Source organism: Sphaerodactylus townsendi, linkage group LG02 (assembly GCF_021028975.2).
Source record: "Sphaerodactylus townsendi isolate TG3544 linkage group LG02, MPM_Stown_v2.3, whole genome shotgun sequence".
In the NCBI taxonomy this organism is placed as follows: Eukaryota; Metazoa; Chordata; class Lepidosauria; order Squamata; family Sphaerodactylidae; genus Sphaerodactylus; species Sphaerodactylus townsendi.
Genome location: NC_059426.1, coordinates 176,613,820 through 176,630,761, shown reverse-complemented (window position 1 = coordinate 176,630,761; position 16,942 = coordinate 176,613,820). Strand labels below are relative to the sequence as shown.

At 50.0% G+C, this 16,942-nt stretch overlaps 1 protein-coding gene across 1 annotated transcript; it reads left to right on the top strand.

Moving 5' to 3' along the window:
- Nucleotides 1-14: 14 nt before the first annotated feature.
- XXYLT1 (xyloside xylosyltransferase 1) lies at nucleotides 15-4,947 on the top strand. Its single transcript, XM_048486077.1, has 4 exons — nucleotides 15-756; nucleotides 2,114-2,261; nucleotides 3,025-3,157; nucleotides 4,102-4,947. The coding sequence occupies exons 1-4, from the start codon at nucleotides 271-273 to the stop codon at nucleotides 4,496-4,498; spliced, it is 1,164 nt and encodes a 387-aa protein (XP_048342034.1). The 5' UTR covers nucleotides 15-270; the 3' UTR covers nucleotides 4,499-4,947.
- The last annotated feature ends 11,995 nt before the right edge of the window (nucleotides 4,948-16,942 follow it).

The window sequence follows — 16,942 nt, the reverse complement described above, 5'->3', positions numbered from 1 at the left end:
TCTGCGCCGCTCTCCCCTGAGGCGAAAAGGGAGGCCGGGAGAGCGCGACGTCGCCCGGGCAGAAGCGCCTCGGCCTCTCCCGCGAGGGAGGCCCCACCGGGCCGCAAAGCGAGGCGGCGTCGTTCCTTCCCTCGGGCCCGCGCACCGCCCGGCCGGGAGAGGCTCCCCCGCGCGCGCCGCTGCGAGGCCGGCCTGCGCCTGAGGGAGGCGGCCGACGTTCCCTCAGCCGGCGCGCGCGGGGCGAGGCGGCTGGACGCGAGGCCGCCGGAGATGGGCCGCCGGGCTCCGGGCCGCGCTCAGCCGTGGGCCCTGGTGGCGGCGGCGGCGGCGCTGGCCGTGTGCGCCTTCTACTACGCCGGCTCGGGCGGCGAGGCCTTCTCCAGCGCCACGCGGCGCCTCAAGGGGACCCGCCTCGGCCCAGCCACCACCCCGCCGCCGCCGCCGCCGCCGGTGCCGGAGGAGGAGGAGGAGGCCGCGGGGCTGGCCGAGGCCAAGGGCAAGGAGGCCGAGCGGCGCCTGGGGGAGGCGGCGGCGGCGGCCGAGGAGGAGCTGCACCTGCTGCTGGTGCTGGCCAAGGCCGAGCGCAACGCCGCGCTGCGCGACAAGGCCGAGGCGGCGCTGCGCTCCCTGGTGCGCCTCGGGAAGCTCGGCCCCCGCCAGGCCCTGGCCCTCCACCTGCTCTGCGACGCGCCCAGCAAGGCCGTGGGCAAGGCCCTGCTCCGGGACGCCCTGCGGGACGCCCCCTTCAAGTACAAGGTAGGCCCCGGCGCGCGCGCGCGGGGGGGGGGGGGATGGCTGGGCTCGTTCGCGGACTACAATTCCCATCAGCCCCCGCCTGCGCGTACAGGCAAGGGCTGATGGGAATTGTAGTCTGTGAACAGCCGGCGCCTCCCAGCTCCTCCAGTTGGCCTCTGCTTGGCCGGGCCAAGGCAGTGCAGGAGGGGGTTGGGTCCCGATCCTTACATCAATAAACAGGCTCTGGATTTTTGATCCGTAGCGTTGCAAGGAGCCAGTTCTGACGCATCTGGCTTTTGCCCCCTCCTTTATTCAGAAGCAATCCCCTCCCCCCTCCCCCCCACTCGTTTTCCCACCCAGGGTCTGCAACCTGCGGCTCTCCAGATGTTCATGGACTACAAATCCCATCAGCCCCTGCCAGCATGGCCAATAGTCACTGTGGGCCGCATCAGGCATGTCTGACTGTCCTGTGCGGGTGCGAAGAAAGGTTGATGGTGCCCCACAGGCTTGCAGGAGTTCTTGAACGCGGTCGATGCCATGGGCTTGCTTGAGAAATCTACGCACGAGGCGCTCGGAGCAGCCGGTTCCCAGGGAAATTTAGCAGTTCAGGTTTCAATATTGTCCGCAAGATGTCCATGATGTTAGCGCAAGAAGTCAGGTGCGCCATTTAGGGGAGGTTATCGTGCTGCACATCGACTGTGGATGAACACCCTGCATTTTTGCATTGTCGAAGGGTTTCACGGCAGGAATCAACTGGCTATTGTGGGTTTTCTGGGCTGTGTGGCTGCGATCCGGTAGTTTTTGCTCCTAATGTTTAACCTGCATCTATGGCTGGCATCTTTAGAAGCATGTTGAGGTGAGATGTGTCTGTGGCATGGTGAGAGAAACTGTGGCATGGCATGGCATGGTAAATGAAACTGTGCTGTGGAGAGAAACACTCACTGTGCCATGGAGAGACATTTTACATGACATGCCTCTCACAATACCAACCATAGATGCAGGTGAAACGTTCGGAGCTAAAGATACCAGATCATGACTACACATCCTGGAAACCCCACAGCAACCAGCTTGTATTTACATTACTGTAAATACATTACATTACTGATTACGAGGAAAACCTGGCCTTATAGACTTCCAGACCTTTTACCATTTTGGTCGCCCTCCTCTGGACCCATTCCAACTTTTCAATATCCTTCCTGAACTGGGGTGCCCAGAACTGGACATAGTGTTCCAGATTGAGGTTTGACTGATACAAAACAGAAAGGTACTATTACATCCCTTGATTTGGGCACTATACTTGCTGTCTGTTTCAGACAGGGCTGGCCAAGAGCGTGTCCCTCCCCACCACTGACGCTCCTTCTTCCTCCGTCTCCCCCAGGTGATCTTCCATGATGTGAACGTTCTGACGGAAAAGCTGCTGCCCATCGTGGAGGCCATGCAGAAGCTGTTCAGCGCGGGTACCGGCACCTACTACAGTGACTCTATCTTCTTCCTCTCGGTTGCTATGCACCAGGTCATGCCCAGAGGTGAGTGGATCTCTGCAGCCACAGCGGAGCTGGCTGGCTGGCGAGCATGCCAAGATGCACCTGGTGTCTTCAATGCCCTCCGTATCTGACTGGCTGAGTGTGAGTTGAGGCCTGATGCTTAGAGGAGCTGGGAGATCATAGCAGTGGCGTAGGAGGTTAAGAGCTCGTGTATCTAATCTGGAGGAACCGGGTTTGATTCTCCACTCTGCCGCCTGAGCTGTGGAGGCTTATCTGGGGAATTCAGATTAGCTTGTGCACTCCCACACACGGCCAGCTGGGTGACCTTGGGCTAGTCACAGCTTCTTGGAGCTCTCTCAGCCCCACCCACCTCACAGGGTGTTTGTTGTGAGGGGAAGGCGTTATGAAGCCTGGAAGGAGTCTCCTGCAGGAGGGGGGATATAGAGTAAGCTCTTCTCTTCTTTTTCTTCTTCTTCTTCTTCTTCTTCTTCTTCTTCTTTTTCTTCTTCTTTTTCTTCTTCTTCTTCTTTTTCTTTTTCTTTTTCTTTTTCTTCTTTTTCTTCTTCTTTTTCTTCTTCTTCTTCTTTTTCTTCTTTTTCTTCTTTTTCTTTTTCTTCTTCTTTTTCTTCTTTTTCTTCTTTTTCTTCTTTTTCTTCTTTTTCTTTTCTTTTTCTTCTTTTTCTTCTTCTTTTTCTTCTTCTTCTTCTTCTTCTTCTTCTTCTTCTTCTTCTTCTTCTTCTTCTTCTTCTTCTTCTTCTTCTTCTTCTTCTTCTTCTTCTTCTTCTTCTTCTTCTTCGTGTTCCAGAGATCTCACGGATTATTCAGGTGGATCTGGATGTGGAGTACCGGACAAATATCCGGGAACTGTTTGAAGAATTTGACAACTTCCCTGAAGGAGCTGTGGTCGGCATAGCTCGAGAGATGCAGCCTGTCTACCGGTATGTTTTCTCCCAGGGAAGTGGGGAGGGGAGTGAGATAGGACGGGCATCATGGTCTTCGGCAGGGCATCTGAAGATGAGGGCAAAAGCCCCCAAAGAAGAAAAAATTGCAATTTTATAGAGAAGTTTGCCTTTCTGCAGATTCTGGAAATTGCCCAGATAGTAAAATCTCATTCATCGTTGCTAGCAGTGGTTCCATTACTACAACTGCAAAAGCTTTATAGTAGATAGCTGGCAAATCCATCTGGTCCTGGACGTTTGTTTAATTTCACTTGTTTTATGGCTTCTACGAACTCCATTGTTGAAATTGGGTTATTCAATATTTCTTTTTGTTCTTCTGCCGTTCTTGGCAACTTTTGCTTTACTAAATATTCTTCTATCTCTTCTTCCTTCTTCACCTTCTCTTAACCACTACTACACCATGCTGGCTCACAAGAAGAACGTGAGCAGGGAAATTTTCCCCTCTTCCAGCTTCTTAGTTCACTGTAGTCTTACAGCAACGGAGACAGCATGTCGTTTCGGCCAGTGAGAGAAGCAGGGAGCAACTCTGCCGTCCTGTTCCCCCCCAAGCCCTTTTATTGACAGTTTACAAGAGGAAAAACAAACAAGGCAGGCAGGCAGGCAGGGGAAACACAATACAATGGACGGGGCAAAGAGCACGGGTTAGAGCAGAGGATTTGGTATTTGCACGTACACACATTGGAGCCAGAGAGTCTGCAATGTCAGCAGTTTTCTCCGAAACCACATTTGGGAAGGAAAGGTCAGTTGTACATGGGAGGCCCTTTTCCAAGTAGTGTATTGCCGTACTCAGCCCCCCCCCCCCCCCCCCGGGCGTTGGAAGACCCTTTTCCAATCAGTGTGCTGCTATACTCGGGAGCCTCCCGGGCGCTGTGCCCCCCAACAGTTCACCATCTCTCTCTTTCTCTCTGTTCCCCCTTTGCCAGGCATATCTTTTGGCAGTACCGCCAAGAGCACCCTGGGACCAAAGTGGGGGAACCTCCCCCAGATGGACTGCCAGGCTTCAACAGTGGTGTCTTGCTGCTCAACTTGGACGCCATGCGCCAGTCTGCGCTCTACAACCGCCTGCTGGAGCCAGAGGCCGTGCGGCGCTTGGCAGAGAAATTCCATTTCAAGGGCCACCTCGGAGACCAGGACTTCTTCACGCTGGCTGGCATGGAGCACCCCGAATTGTTCCATGTGCTAGACTGCACCTGGAACCGGCAGCTCTGCTCCTGGTGGCGGGACCACGGCTACAGCGATGTCTTCGACCGCTACTTCCAGTGCGACGGCCATGTCAGGATCTATCACGGCAATTGCAACACGCCAATCCCGGCAGAGTAGCTGCCTGGACTGCTGCTGCTGCAGGGCGCTTCGGGGTGCAGGGACCAAGCTGTGGGGGAGTGGCAACGAGAGTCGGGCAGGCAGAGTAGGCCACGTTGTGCAAACATGGGAACACGGCAGCTTTTCTAAACACATTCCAGTGCCCCCAGCTTGACTCAGCAGGCAGGTGTCTGGCATCTGTGAGGGGCTTTTATCCAGGATTGTGAAGACAGAGGCAGGATGGGCACAGCTGTGTGGAACAGCTGGCCTAACTTGGACCCACAATGCTTTGCGGTGGCAGAACACAGACTGTGAAGTCATGGTGCTAACGGGACAGGTGTATTTTGCAGTAGAAGAAGAAGAAGAGTTTGGATTTATATCTCCCCTTTCTCTCTTGCAGGAGACTCAAAGGGGTTTACAATCTCCTTGCCCTTCCCCCCTCACAACAAACACCCTGTGAGGTAGGTGGGGCTGAGAGAGCTCCGAGAAGCTGTGACTAGCCCAAGGTCACCCAGATGGCGTGTGTGGGAGTGCCCAGGCTGATCTGAATCCCCCACATAAGCCTCCACAGCTCAGGTGGCAGAGCGGAGAATCAAACCCGGTTCCTCCAGATTAGATACACGAGCTCTTAACCTCCTATGCCACTGCTGCTCCTGTAGGAGCAGCCAACCAGTTCCCCCCACCTACTGTTGCGTGCGTGGCTGCTCCTAATACACTAGTCAAGGAAAACGACACCCTTATTTCAACAATGCAGGAATGGTTGGTGGTGGCCCAAGCGTGCAGCCAAAAAAAAATCTTGTAAACTTTTGTGACTCCTGGGATGCAGGTGCCTTTTTAGGTGGACTGAATGAAAGCCTTGTGGGTTTCTTGCCTCAAAGATTGGGGAGGCCAGCAGTCTTCCATCTGACAGGTGCGGGCTATGTGCAGGAGGAGAGCCCTCTGGACGCCGCATGGAAGCCACGAAAAGTGGAATAAAAACTCTTCGAGGCTAAATGTGAGCCGGCAGTGCTTGGGTGCCAGTGGGTGGGGGTGCTGGGTGCTTAGTATTCTGTCCCTTGGGCAATGTTCAAAAGAACATCCTGAAAGGAGGGAGGTGCGCTAAGGGGGTGAGCTCCTTTGCAAGGGGGAAAGCCTTGGATTGGTCCCTGCTATGTCTAGGTCAGTGATGGTGAACCTTTTTGAGACCGAGTGCCCAAATTGCAACCCAAATCCCACTTATTTATCACAAAGTGCCAACACGGCAATTTAACCTGAATACTGAGCTTTTAGTTCAGAAGAAACTGGTTGGCTCCCTCTTCCTCTGCCCCACCCACTCGAGCCTCCAGCAAGTCCCACACGGACTGCTCTGTTCCTCTCTAGCATATCTGCCTCCTCTGCACCCCCCCTCCCCGGGCAGCAGCCACCCAGAGCACAGGCACCGGGCCTGCCAGATGTGTGTGTGTGTGGGGGGGGTGATTTTCCACCCAACACATGATGAACTCTGTGTGCGCGTGCCCACAGAGAGGGCTCCGAGTGCTACCTCTGGCACCCGTGCCATAGGTTCGCCATCACTGGTCTAGGTCCATTCCTGCACAACACATTTTCAATTCCTCCCCCCCGCCCTTTGCCACAGTTTATGTCCACACATACCTCCTCCAAACTATTCCTGCCTGCCATTTTGTGGTTTTCACCTAAATTTTCAATACGTTGCCAATTGCAACCATTCCTGGCTTCTACGCTTCACAGCTTTGTGGTGGGATTCTCTGTGCCTTCTGTAACCCATCAGTCGAGGATTACCCCCACACCCCCACCCCATGGAAAACAAGCAGCTAAATGCTGCAAATAAACAGGCCAGGGGGAACTGAGTGAGCTCAGAAAATGGCGTCGAGGAGGAAGTTGAGGGAAGCAGAGAAGCCTGGGAATCGTCGTCGACAGAACTGATGTTTTCAAAACAATGTCTTCTGAAGACGTTTTCAAAACGTTTCGGTTAGAAAATCGCTTTAAAATGGGATTCATTTAAAACGTTTTGAGGCTGCAAATAAAACATTAGGGGTTAACAACAATAAAAAAACTCCATGGAGGAAATGTTTTATTTTCTGCCTCAAAACGTTTTAAAGTTCCTCTGTGGAAAATACCTGGGCCAGCTTCCGGATGCAGGCGTTTGCGCCCGGCCCCTGCTGGACATCTTGCCGGTTCCGTGGGAGGCGTCTTGGGTTGGATGAGCTGAGGGAGGGACCACACGAAAAGGGCTCTCATTTAAGAACAACAAGGTGGAAGAACTGGTCCCTTGAGGGTGGGCTGGTTGACTCTTCAGCATAACTGTGCTCTGTGCTCATCCGCTGGCACCAGGCACCCAAACCATCCAAGTTGCTAGGTTGGGCTAGAAAGCAGAAGTTACGTAAACCATTTTTTAAAAATGCAGCCACCATAATCCAGGCGAGCTCACTGGAAACTTCTGGCCCGGTGTGCTGAAATCCACCTCTCAAGGACCCCAACGTGGCCAGCCTTGCATGAGGGCCATCATCTGTGGCCTCTCAGAAGCTTCTTGATGGACTGAAAAACCAATGCAATTCTCAGATTGCGAATGCCTTAGCAGACCCGGTGCTCGGGAGCAGCAGCAGCAGCAGAAGGCCATTGCTTTCACCTCCTGCACGTGAGCTCCCAAAGGCACCCGGTGGGCCACTGTGAGTAGCAGAGTGCTGGACTAGATGGACTCTGGTCTGATCCAGCAGGCTAGTTCTTATGTTCTTAGTAGGAGTGAAATGTCTAGATCGAGGGATGTAACTGTTAGATTCTGCGTTGGTTAGAACTCACCTGGAATATTGTGTACAGTTCTGGCCACCGCAATTCAGGAAGGATAGTGACAAGCTGGAACGGGTCCAGAGGAGGGCAACCAAAATGGTAAAAGGTCTGAATCCATGCCCTACGAGGAGAGACTTAGGGAGCTGGGGATGTTTAGTTTGGAGAAGAGAAGATGAAGAGGTGACTTGATAGCCATGTTTAGATATTTGAGGGGATGTCATGTTGGGGAGGGAGCAAGCTTGTTTTCTGCTGCTCCAGAGACTAGGACCAGGAGTAATAGACTCAAGGTGAAGGAAAAGAGATTCCACCTAAACATTAGGAAGAACTTTCTGACTGTCAGGGCTGTTCGACAGTGGAATTCACTGCCTCGGAGAGTTGTAGAATCTCCTGCTTTGGAGGTTTTTAAACAGGCTGGATGAACATATGTCGGGAGTGCTTTGATTGTGTGTTCCTGCATTGCAGGGGGTTGGACTGGATGGCCCTTGGGGTCTCTTCCAACTCTAGGAATCTATGAGGCGTTTTTAATACCCCATTATCTGTCCTGCAAAGAGACTCAAAGGTGCTTACAAACTCCCTTCCCTTTCTCCAGAACAGACACCTTGTGAGGCAGGTAGGGCTGAGAGAGTTGGAGAGAACATCTAGCCCAAACATTGAAGTTGGTTTATTTGATGTAGTTATTTTTAAATTATTTCTATTAAAGGTATAGTGTTAATGGTGTTCTTTGAGCGAGACAGGGCTTTTTTTCTGCAGTATCCATACTGTTTCCGGTTCATCTTGTATACTGGTCCAAAGTCACCCAGCAGGCTTCATGTGTGGGGATGGGGAAACAAATCCAGTTCACCAGATAAAAGTCTGCCACTCATGTGGAGGAGCAGGGCATCAAACCTGGTTCTCCAGATTAAAGTCCGCCTGCTCTTAACCACCACATCACTCTGGCTCTCAAATACACAAAACAACAAGACTAGGCTTGAGTTGGTATTTCTATTACTCCTAATGGTGAAAAATGTAATACACACAGGTAAACATTCCCAACACATAAAGTTGGAATGTTTGTATTTATTATATTTTTGCTCGCATGTATGGCTGGCATCTTCGGAGGCATGTCACGGCAAGATGTGTTTGTCTAACTCTAAAGCCTTCAACAGAATCTGAATAACCAGTTTTATGTACCATTAGATGGCAGCAGAGCCCTTCTTCGTTTCCTGTAGTCCTGAGCCTAAGAAGAATTTATAATAATATGCATGTGCAAATCCAGCCCTGCATAGGATACAGGCTTGAAATCTACCCTCAGTTGGCTCATTAAGAACTAGGCTCATCCGGTGCAACCCTGGGTAAGTTTTAAGGCAGTGATGGCAAACCTTTTTGAGACCGAATGCCCAAATTGCAACCCAAAACCCACTTATTTATTGCAAAGTGCCAACATTGCAATTTAACCTGAATACTGAGGTTTTAGTTTAGAAAAACCGGTTGGCTCTGAGGCATGCGTTACTTGGGAGTAAGCTTGGTGGTAGTTGTTGACTTTGCTTTGAAGCAACCATGCAACTCTTCCAACGGGTGAATCATGACCCTAGGAGGGTTTACTCAGAAGCAAGCCCCATTGCCAGCAACCGAGCTTACTCCCAGGTACAGGATCACGCTTTAGTTCTTCACATGAAAATCAGTGGGGTTTAACAGCGCTTAACAGGGTTACCTACACTGCTTCCCCAAAACTAGGTCTTAGGTTTAATCCTAATAATCAAGCCCAGCGACTCAGGCCAGCCTAGATTGGGGGGGGGGGGGGGCTCTGTTTGCTTGTGCCCACAGAGAGGGCTCTGAGTGCCACCTCTGGCACCTGTGACATAGGTTCGCCACCACTGTTTTACGGAAAGTCAGTCATTGTCCCCTGACTGAAAATGGCTGCGGAACCTAAGACCCCTTCCGCACCTGCAGAATAACGCACTTTCAATCCACTTTCACCATTGTTTGCAAGTGGATTTTGCTATTCTGCACAGTCAAATCCAGCTGCAAAGTGCTTTGAAAGTGGACAGAGAGTGCATTATAGTACATGTGCGGAAGGCGCATCAGAGAAGCATCAGTACCCTGTGTTTTCCTGAAAGGCTTGGAAATTCATGTCCAGTTTATTGAAATATAACTCAGGAATTAGTAGGGATGACTGGGAAATCCCTGGGCTCATTCCGCACATGCAGAATAATGCACTTTCAAACTGCTTTCAGTGCTCTTTGAAGCTGTGCGGAATAGCAAAATCCACTTGCAAACAGTTGTGAAAGTGGTTTGAAAACGCATTATTTTGCGTGTGCGGAAGGGGCCCTGGAGATTTGAGGGTGGCACCTGGGAATGAACTTCAGCTGGGTATAATGTCATAGAGCCCAGCCTGCAACAGGCACTCCGTGTAATTCTGTAATTGTAATTCTGAGAACTCTCCAGACCCCACCTGGAGGTTGGCAACTCTAGATGAGCCATTGGAGACCCAGAACTGCTTCCAAGGGATGCCCCTTGTGATGGAAATCCTAAAACTTGCCGAGGCTCAGGAGTGCCCCCTAGAACATCTGGATTGCATTACAGTAAAAGTATTCAGTTTCGTTCCACATTGAACCATCCTGGCAAACTTAATTCCTTTTGAACTGAGGATAATCTGGACCAGCTATTGGTTGTGGAGGTTTAGAACCATTGGCAGGTGCTTCATGGAGGTGGGACATGGGCTCTGATTGGTAAAAATAGCCTTTGACATCAGAGATGGGGATTAGTGTGGGATTGGAGAAATCAGTTTGTCAGTCTTATAAAGGAGACTGGTTTAGGTCCAGCTCCCTTTTAGCTAAATATATATCTTATATATACCTTTATCTTAAGTTGGGTAGGGGTTGACTCCTTCAGCGGGAACTGGTAACATGTTTACCTTCATTTGTGCAACTGTATTGCTTTTCATTTGAATATTTCTGCGTTGCTGTTGCTGCGTGTTTACCCTGCATTTCTGTTGTGCTTTTCCCCCACCACTTTTTGCATTCAACCACCATCTCCCCTCTTTTTCCCAATAAACCTTTTTATAAATAATTTTTTTTTTGGCTTCACTTTGTAAATTTCTTTGGCAGGTTTCTCTTAATTTCTTCCCCTTATGCTAGATGGCCCAGGTGCTACCAAGTTGGTTCTAAGTTAATTTGTTCTTACTCTGGAATTGCCCTGGACAACAACTTCTCAGCAGGTCAGTCAGCAGTTTTCAGGAGGTCTTGAATGGTGGTGGTGGGTGGCCAAGATGCTTTCCAGGGAACCCTTAGTCTAAGAGAGTTTTCCAGCAAGGAAAAAAGAAGAGTTTGGATTTATATCCTGCTTTTCCCAAATGTAAGGGGTCTCAAAGCAGCTTCAAAACTCCTTTCCCCTTCTTCTCCTTACATTCAGAGGTGGGATCCAGCAGGTTCTCACAGGTTCCCAAGAGTAGGTTACTAATTATTTGTGTGTGCCGAGAGGGGGTTACTAATGGGTGATTTTTGCCCCGTGATTTTGGCCTTAGTTACGCCCCTCCTCTCAGCAGTAGCGCGCAGAACTTGAAGCAGTCTAGCAGCAGGTGCACCGGCGTGCGTGGCAGCCTGCGCCTGCATGCATTCGTTTCCCGCCCAAGGACTGGCGCAGCGGCTGCGTCCTTGCTACAGCCCCACCCAGGAATGCCCCGCCCCCAGAATGCCCAGCCGCGCCCCAGTCGTGCCCCATTGGTACTGTGCCACAGTTTGAATCCCACCACCATGGGAACCTGTTACTAAAATTTTTGGATCCCACCACTGCTTACATCAGACACCTTGTGAGGTTGGTGGGGCTGACAGAGTTCTGAGAGAACTGGGACTAACCCAAGGACACCCAGCAGGCTTCATGTGGAGGAGGAAAGAAATAAACCCTGGTTCACCCAGGGTTAGCCACGGGCACCTTTTCATAAAGCTATTCCCTTGCCCCAGGAGGTCAGGGACCTCAGTGGATTATAATGGCATCCAGTCCACCCTCCAAACCAGCCATTTTCTCCTAGGGAGCTGATCTCTGTAGGCTGGATAATTCCAGGGGATCCCCAGGTCCCTCCTGGAGGTTGGCATCCCTGAAACATGTGGAATCGCCACCCACATGCTGAGTTTAGGTCTTCAGTCAGATGGGAGTGCAGAGAAAGGAGGAAAATCTTTCTCAAAACTGCATCCTAGATAAAAGCTTATTTGGCTGGAAGAGGAATACTCACAATACTAGAACCAGGGGGCATCCATTGAAAATGCTGGGGGGAAGAATTAGGACTACCGTGTTTCCCCGAAAATAAGACAGTGTCTTATATTAATTTTTGCTCCCAAAGATGTGCTATGTTTTATTTTCAGGGGATGTCTTATTTTTCTGTGTTCTGTTCGTCGGGCATGCTTCCAAACAAAAACTTGGCTACGTCTTACTTTTGGGGGATGCCTTATATTTCGCACTTCAGCAAAACCTCTACTATGTCTTATTTTCAGGGGATGTCTTATATTCGGGGATACAGGGTAATAAAAGGAAACACTTCTTCACGCAACGTGTGATTGGTGTTTGGAATATGCTGCCGCAGGAGGTGGTGATGGCCACTAACCTGGATAGCTTTAAAAGGGGCTTGGACAGATTGATGGAGGAGAAGTCGATCTATGGCTACCAATCTTGATCCTCCTTGATCTCAGATTGCAAATGCCTGAGCAGACCAGGTGCTCGGGAGCAACAGCCGCAGAAGGCCATTGCTTTCACCTCCTGCATGTGAGCTCCCAAAGGCACCTGGTGGGCCACTCCGAGTAGCAGAGAGCTGGACTAGATGGACTCTGGTCTGATCCAGCTGGCTTGTTCTTATGTTCTTAAGGGGGATACACATGGTTTAAAATCATCCTCTCAAACTAGGCTGTGCACATAATGTTGTGGGGAGTCTACAGTGTACCCAGCATCTGCTTTCTGTGGCTGTGGGGACAGACCTGGAGAAAGGACACTGAGATGGGCGTGGCCCGTTCCCGCCTCCCAGACACCAAACACCACCACAGATGGGATGCGAGGAATCAATTTTGCTCTGCGTGAAATCGGTGCCAGGGGAAAACCAAGTGGAGGGAAGCAGCCCCTGTAACCCTGGGCAGACAAGAAAGGGCAGCCAGACCGAAAGTGGGATGGGCGTAGGCTAAGTGCCAGCCAGCAGGACTCTTGACAAGGGGGGCGGGGGAGAAACTGCAGTTTGGGGGCCAGATGGCTTCCTGGATTCTGTCCCCAGTTGCACCTGGACACCTGCTTGGGTTACAGGTCTCACCTGCTTCTTTGTTCCAAGACTTTCCTTTGGCACAGATGTCGCCCTCCCCAGTACCCACACAGGGCCAGGGCTATAAGGCTGTAAGGCAAGAACCCTCAGTTCCAGCATATATGGGGCATTTGGGTGGGCGGTTCTTCATTACAGCAGGAACTAGAGCAGTGATGGCGAACCTTTTCGAGACCGAGTGCCCAAACTGCAACTTAAAACCCACTTATTTCTCGCAAAGTGCCAACCCGGCAATTTAACCTGAATGCTGACGTTTTATAGAAAAAAACAGTGGTTATAGTACCAAGGGGCCAGCCGCAACTTACTCCCACCCCCCCAAAAAAGATAACACCCCCTGTCTGAACCACCCTGAATAAAAGGTCCAATGTGAAAGGTCCAACGACCTCACGAGAAGTTGTCAAAATAACAACAATGGAAGGAAGAATTGTGTAAACCACCACGGGCTCTGGAGGAGACAGGGCACTAAGGTCCCTTGGGTTTCTGCTTCCAAGGAGAGAAGAGGGCCCCTACCTACCCCACAAATCCCATGTGCCTGGGGAACTAGCCAGAGTCCCTTGAGACCTATAAGAAGAGTTTGGATTTATGCCCCACCTTCCTCTCCTTTAAGGAGTCTCAAGTAGGTGACGTTAAAAGGTCCCAGAGAGAGAGACTGCCAAGCTAGGAAGACAATATTTACTTCAGTGGACTGAGGGTGTGATTCTGTATAAGGCAGCTTCATATTTCACTGTCTGTCTGTGGATGGGTCATGGCCCAGCGTGCTTGGGGTGCAAAAGGCCCCAGGTTTGATCCTCAGCATCTAATTAAGAACATAAGAACTAGCCTGCTGGATCAGACCAGAGTCCGTCTAGTCCAGCTCTCTGCTACTCGCAGTGGCCCACCAGGTGCCTTTGGGAGCTCACCTGCAGGAGGTGAAAGCAATGGCCTTCTGCTGCTGCTGCTGCTCATAAGAACTAGCCTGCTGGATCAGACCAGAGTCCATCTAGTCCAGCTCTCTGCTACTCACAGTGGCCCACCAGGTGCCTTTGGGAGCTCACGTGCAGGAGGTGAAAGCAATGGCCTTCTGCTGCTGCTGCTCCTGAGCACCTGGTCTGCTAAGGCATTTGCAATCTGAGATCAAGGAGGATCAAGATTGGTAGCCATAAATCGACTTCTCCTCCATCAATCTGCCCAAGCCCTTTTTAAAGCTATCCAGGTTAGTGGCCATCACCACCTCCTGTGGCAGCATATTCCAAACATTAAAGGGACCAGGCAGGAGGGGGTGTGACAGACCTTTCTCTGCCTGGTGAGCAGACGTGGAAAGCGGCTGCCAGTCTGAGCAGACAATGCTGACTTTGACGAACCTGGAATTCAATTCAGTAGTTGGCAGCTTCACGTGTCCCTGCATGATATTTGGGCTGCAGAATTACAAAAATACAGCTCAAATGTTTGAGCAAATCAGAATCTGTGGCCTGCTTAAGATTCCTGAAAAAAATTCCTTGAAAGGGCATGATGGTTCACATCCATTTGTTATTGGTCAAACAGCCCTGACTGTCAGGAAGTTTTTCCTAATATTTAGGTGGAATCTCTTTTCCTTCACCTTGAACCCATCACTCCTGGTCCCAGTCTCTGGAGCAGCAGAAAACAAGCTTGCTCCCTCACCAACATGACATCCCTTCAAATATCTAAACATGGTTATCAAGTCACCTCTTAACCTTCTCTTCTCCAAACTAAACTATTGCTTTTATTTGGTTAAATTTCCTGGCAGAACAAACCACTTTTCGGTTTCTCTTCTTGATGATAGTCCTATCGAAACGACCTAGCAAACATTTTTGCCACGGCATGAGAAATTAGGCAAGAGAAAGTGGTTCATTTTAAACTAATTTGTTATTTTATTTTAATACATATGTTATGTGGATTAATGGTTTATGGATCATACGTCCTATAAGATTGTAGTGTGATGCCATCTTTGGTGTGTTTGCTGATCTTGGGTTGTCGTAAATTGAACTGAATTGAGCCAGGTCAAGTCTGACGGAGTTTGGTGACGTAGGAGATGGGGAAAACTTCTCTAATTGGAAAGGGGTAATGTTCTGCCCCCCCAAGCGAATCTATTTGAGGTGCCCTGTACTTGGCTAGGACAGAGTGGGGGAGACACAAGCCAGGTTCAACAGTTCTTACAATAGGTTTATTGCTTGACAGAAACAAGACCCTAACTCCTCCCTTGGGTCTATCTAAGTCAGAGTACTTGCTTGTCTTGAGCAGGTTTGAAGTTGTAGACTGTGTCTTCTCTTGGTTGCTTTCAAGAAAGTCCACTGTGTCTTGCTTCCTTTCGGGTCTTTCAGTCTTTGTCTAGATCTAATTACTGTTAAACTTAACTTGTGCTGTAAGGACCACCATATAATAATATGGACGTCACGAATATTCCAGTCTCCAACTACCCTTAGCACCTCACTCTGGCTAGAACTAAAACAGGGGATTGCTGGGTAAAGAAAGGAAACTGCCTATTGGGAAATGTCTTATAGGGACAGGGGCTAACTAAAATATCCTCCCATAGAAGACTTAACAATGACAGGGGTCTGCAACCTGCGGCTCTCCAGATGTTCATGAACTACAATTCCCATCAGCCCCTGCCAGCACGGCCAATTGGCCATGCTGGCAGGGCTGATGGGAATTGTAGTTCATGAACATCTGGAGAGCCGCAGGTTGCAGACCCCTGACTTAAACCATGCTAACTACGGGGAAACTAAAGCTTAATGGGAAAATAACAAAAGCCTGTGGGGGGCATGACAGGTAACAAAATATTTGGAAGCATCTTTAGGCTTGGAGCGCGATTCTGCACTAGAGGAAGCAAAGCATGGGATAAATGCTCTCCCCCTGTGCACATCTGGCCTGCTGGATCTTAAAAACACTACTGCTAGCACTGAATTCCCCAGCCGAGGGGCCTCAGGCCAAAAACATTTAAAGAACAGGGACGGAGCAGGAAATGGTGAGTCAGAATTTGTGCATTCTCCAAAACTGCCCAAGAGAAGAAAACAGGGATACTTTAGTGTCAGCATTAATCCTTGAATGCCAGGGGCTTCCCAGACCTGCTCCTTTTCCCCTTCCTCCTGAGTATTCCCAGGGAAAAGAAGAAGGGCTTGCATACATAAAAATGGCTGTGGGAACCTAAATTCCACCTCGAGAAACACGACTTGCTCAGAACATCTGTGGGTTTGGAACCCGCCCCACACCAAGGCTTGGCAGGGTCAAATAGCTGGCTGACATAGGTGTCATTCCCCCCCCCCCCCCCAGTGTGGAGTGAGGGAGTAGTTGGCCCAGAAAACAGATCTCAAGACTCAGCCCAAGAACAAGACTAGGATCTCCCTGCAGGTCCCTTTTCTCTTCCCCCAGCATTTCAACTAGCGTCAGTCCAGGACTGGAAAGGTGTACACTGCGGCTGGTTACATCCTTTCTCAGCCTGCACATTTCCTATGATAACTCTGCAACGAAAAGAGCTAGAGACATTTATAAAAATAAACAAACCAGGCAATGAGTCAAGGGCAACATCAGACCGCTGCATGTTATCGTGTTATGGAGAACTGTCAATTACTGATTAAAAATAAAAATACCTCAAAAATGAGAATGGTGGAACAAGTCAAGGGCAGAGAAAACTGCCATGTAAAGTATTCCCAAGCCAATGGGAATCTCTCTGCATTTGCAGTGTCAACAAAAGCTACAGGCAGAATTCTCACTGTGGGAAAACAGCCCAGATGAGAGTTACTAGGGTGTTGCGGGTTTTCCAGGTTGTATGGCTATGTTCCAGTAGCATTTTCTCCTGACATTTCGCCTGCATCTGTGGCTGGTATCTTCAGAGGATTTGATGGTAGTAAAGCAAGCATGCTTAGTTTACTACCATCAGATCCTCTGAAGATGCCAGCCCCAGATTCAGGCGAAATGTCAGTACAAAATGCTACTGGAACATGGCCATACAACCTGGAAAACCCACCACACCTTTGTGATTCCAGCAGTGAAAGCCTTTGACAATACAAAGAAGAGAGTTCTTTTTGCCCTTTGGAAAACCAGCTTTTTCTTCTACGCACGTGAGGAGGGGTTGTGGCTTAAGTGTTAGAGCTTGTGATGGCATGCAGAAGTTTGTAGATTCAATCTGTGACACCTCCAGTTAAAGGGATCCAGTGAGAAGTGACGTGAAAGACCTTCCCTAAAAATGTAGGGAGATGCTGCCAGCCTGGGCTGGAAATACTGAGCTTGATGAACCAAAGGTCTGATTCATGAAGCTGTATGTATACACTGCCTCACAGGATTCCAATTGAGCAGGTAAGCATAATAGCCCATGTCCTACATAGGGTGGGCTGAGAGATTGTACTTAAGAACAAAAGAACAAGCCAGCTGGATCAGACCAGAGTCCATCTAGTCCAGCTCTCTGCTACTCGCAGTGG

Excerpts from the sequence above, each read along its gene's own strand:
- XXYLT1 (XM_048486077.1), top strand. The coding sequence starts at position 271 with ATGGGCCGCCGGGCTCCGGGCCGCGCTCAGCCGTGGGCCCTGGTGGCG. Across the intron at positions 757-2,113 it reads ACGCCCCCTTCAAGTACAAG|GTGATCTTCCATGATGTGAA; the intron begins GTAGGCCCCGGC and ends CGTCTCCCCCAG. Across the intron at positions 3,158-4,101 it reads GAGATGCAGCCTGTCTACCG|GCATATCTTTTGGCAGTACC; the intron begins GTATGTTTTCTC and ends CCCCTTTGCCAG.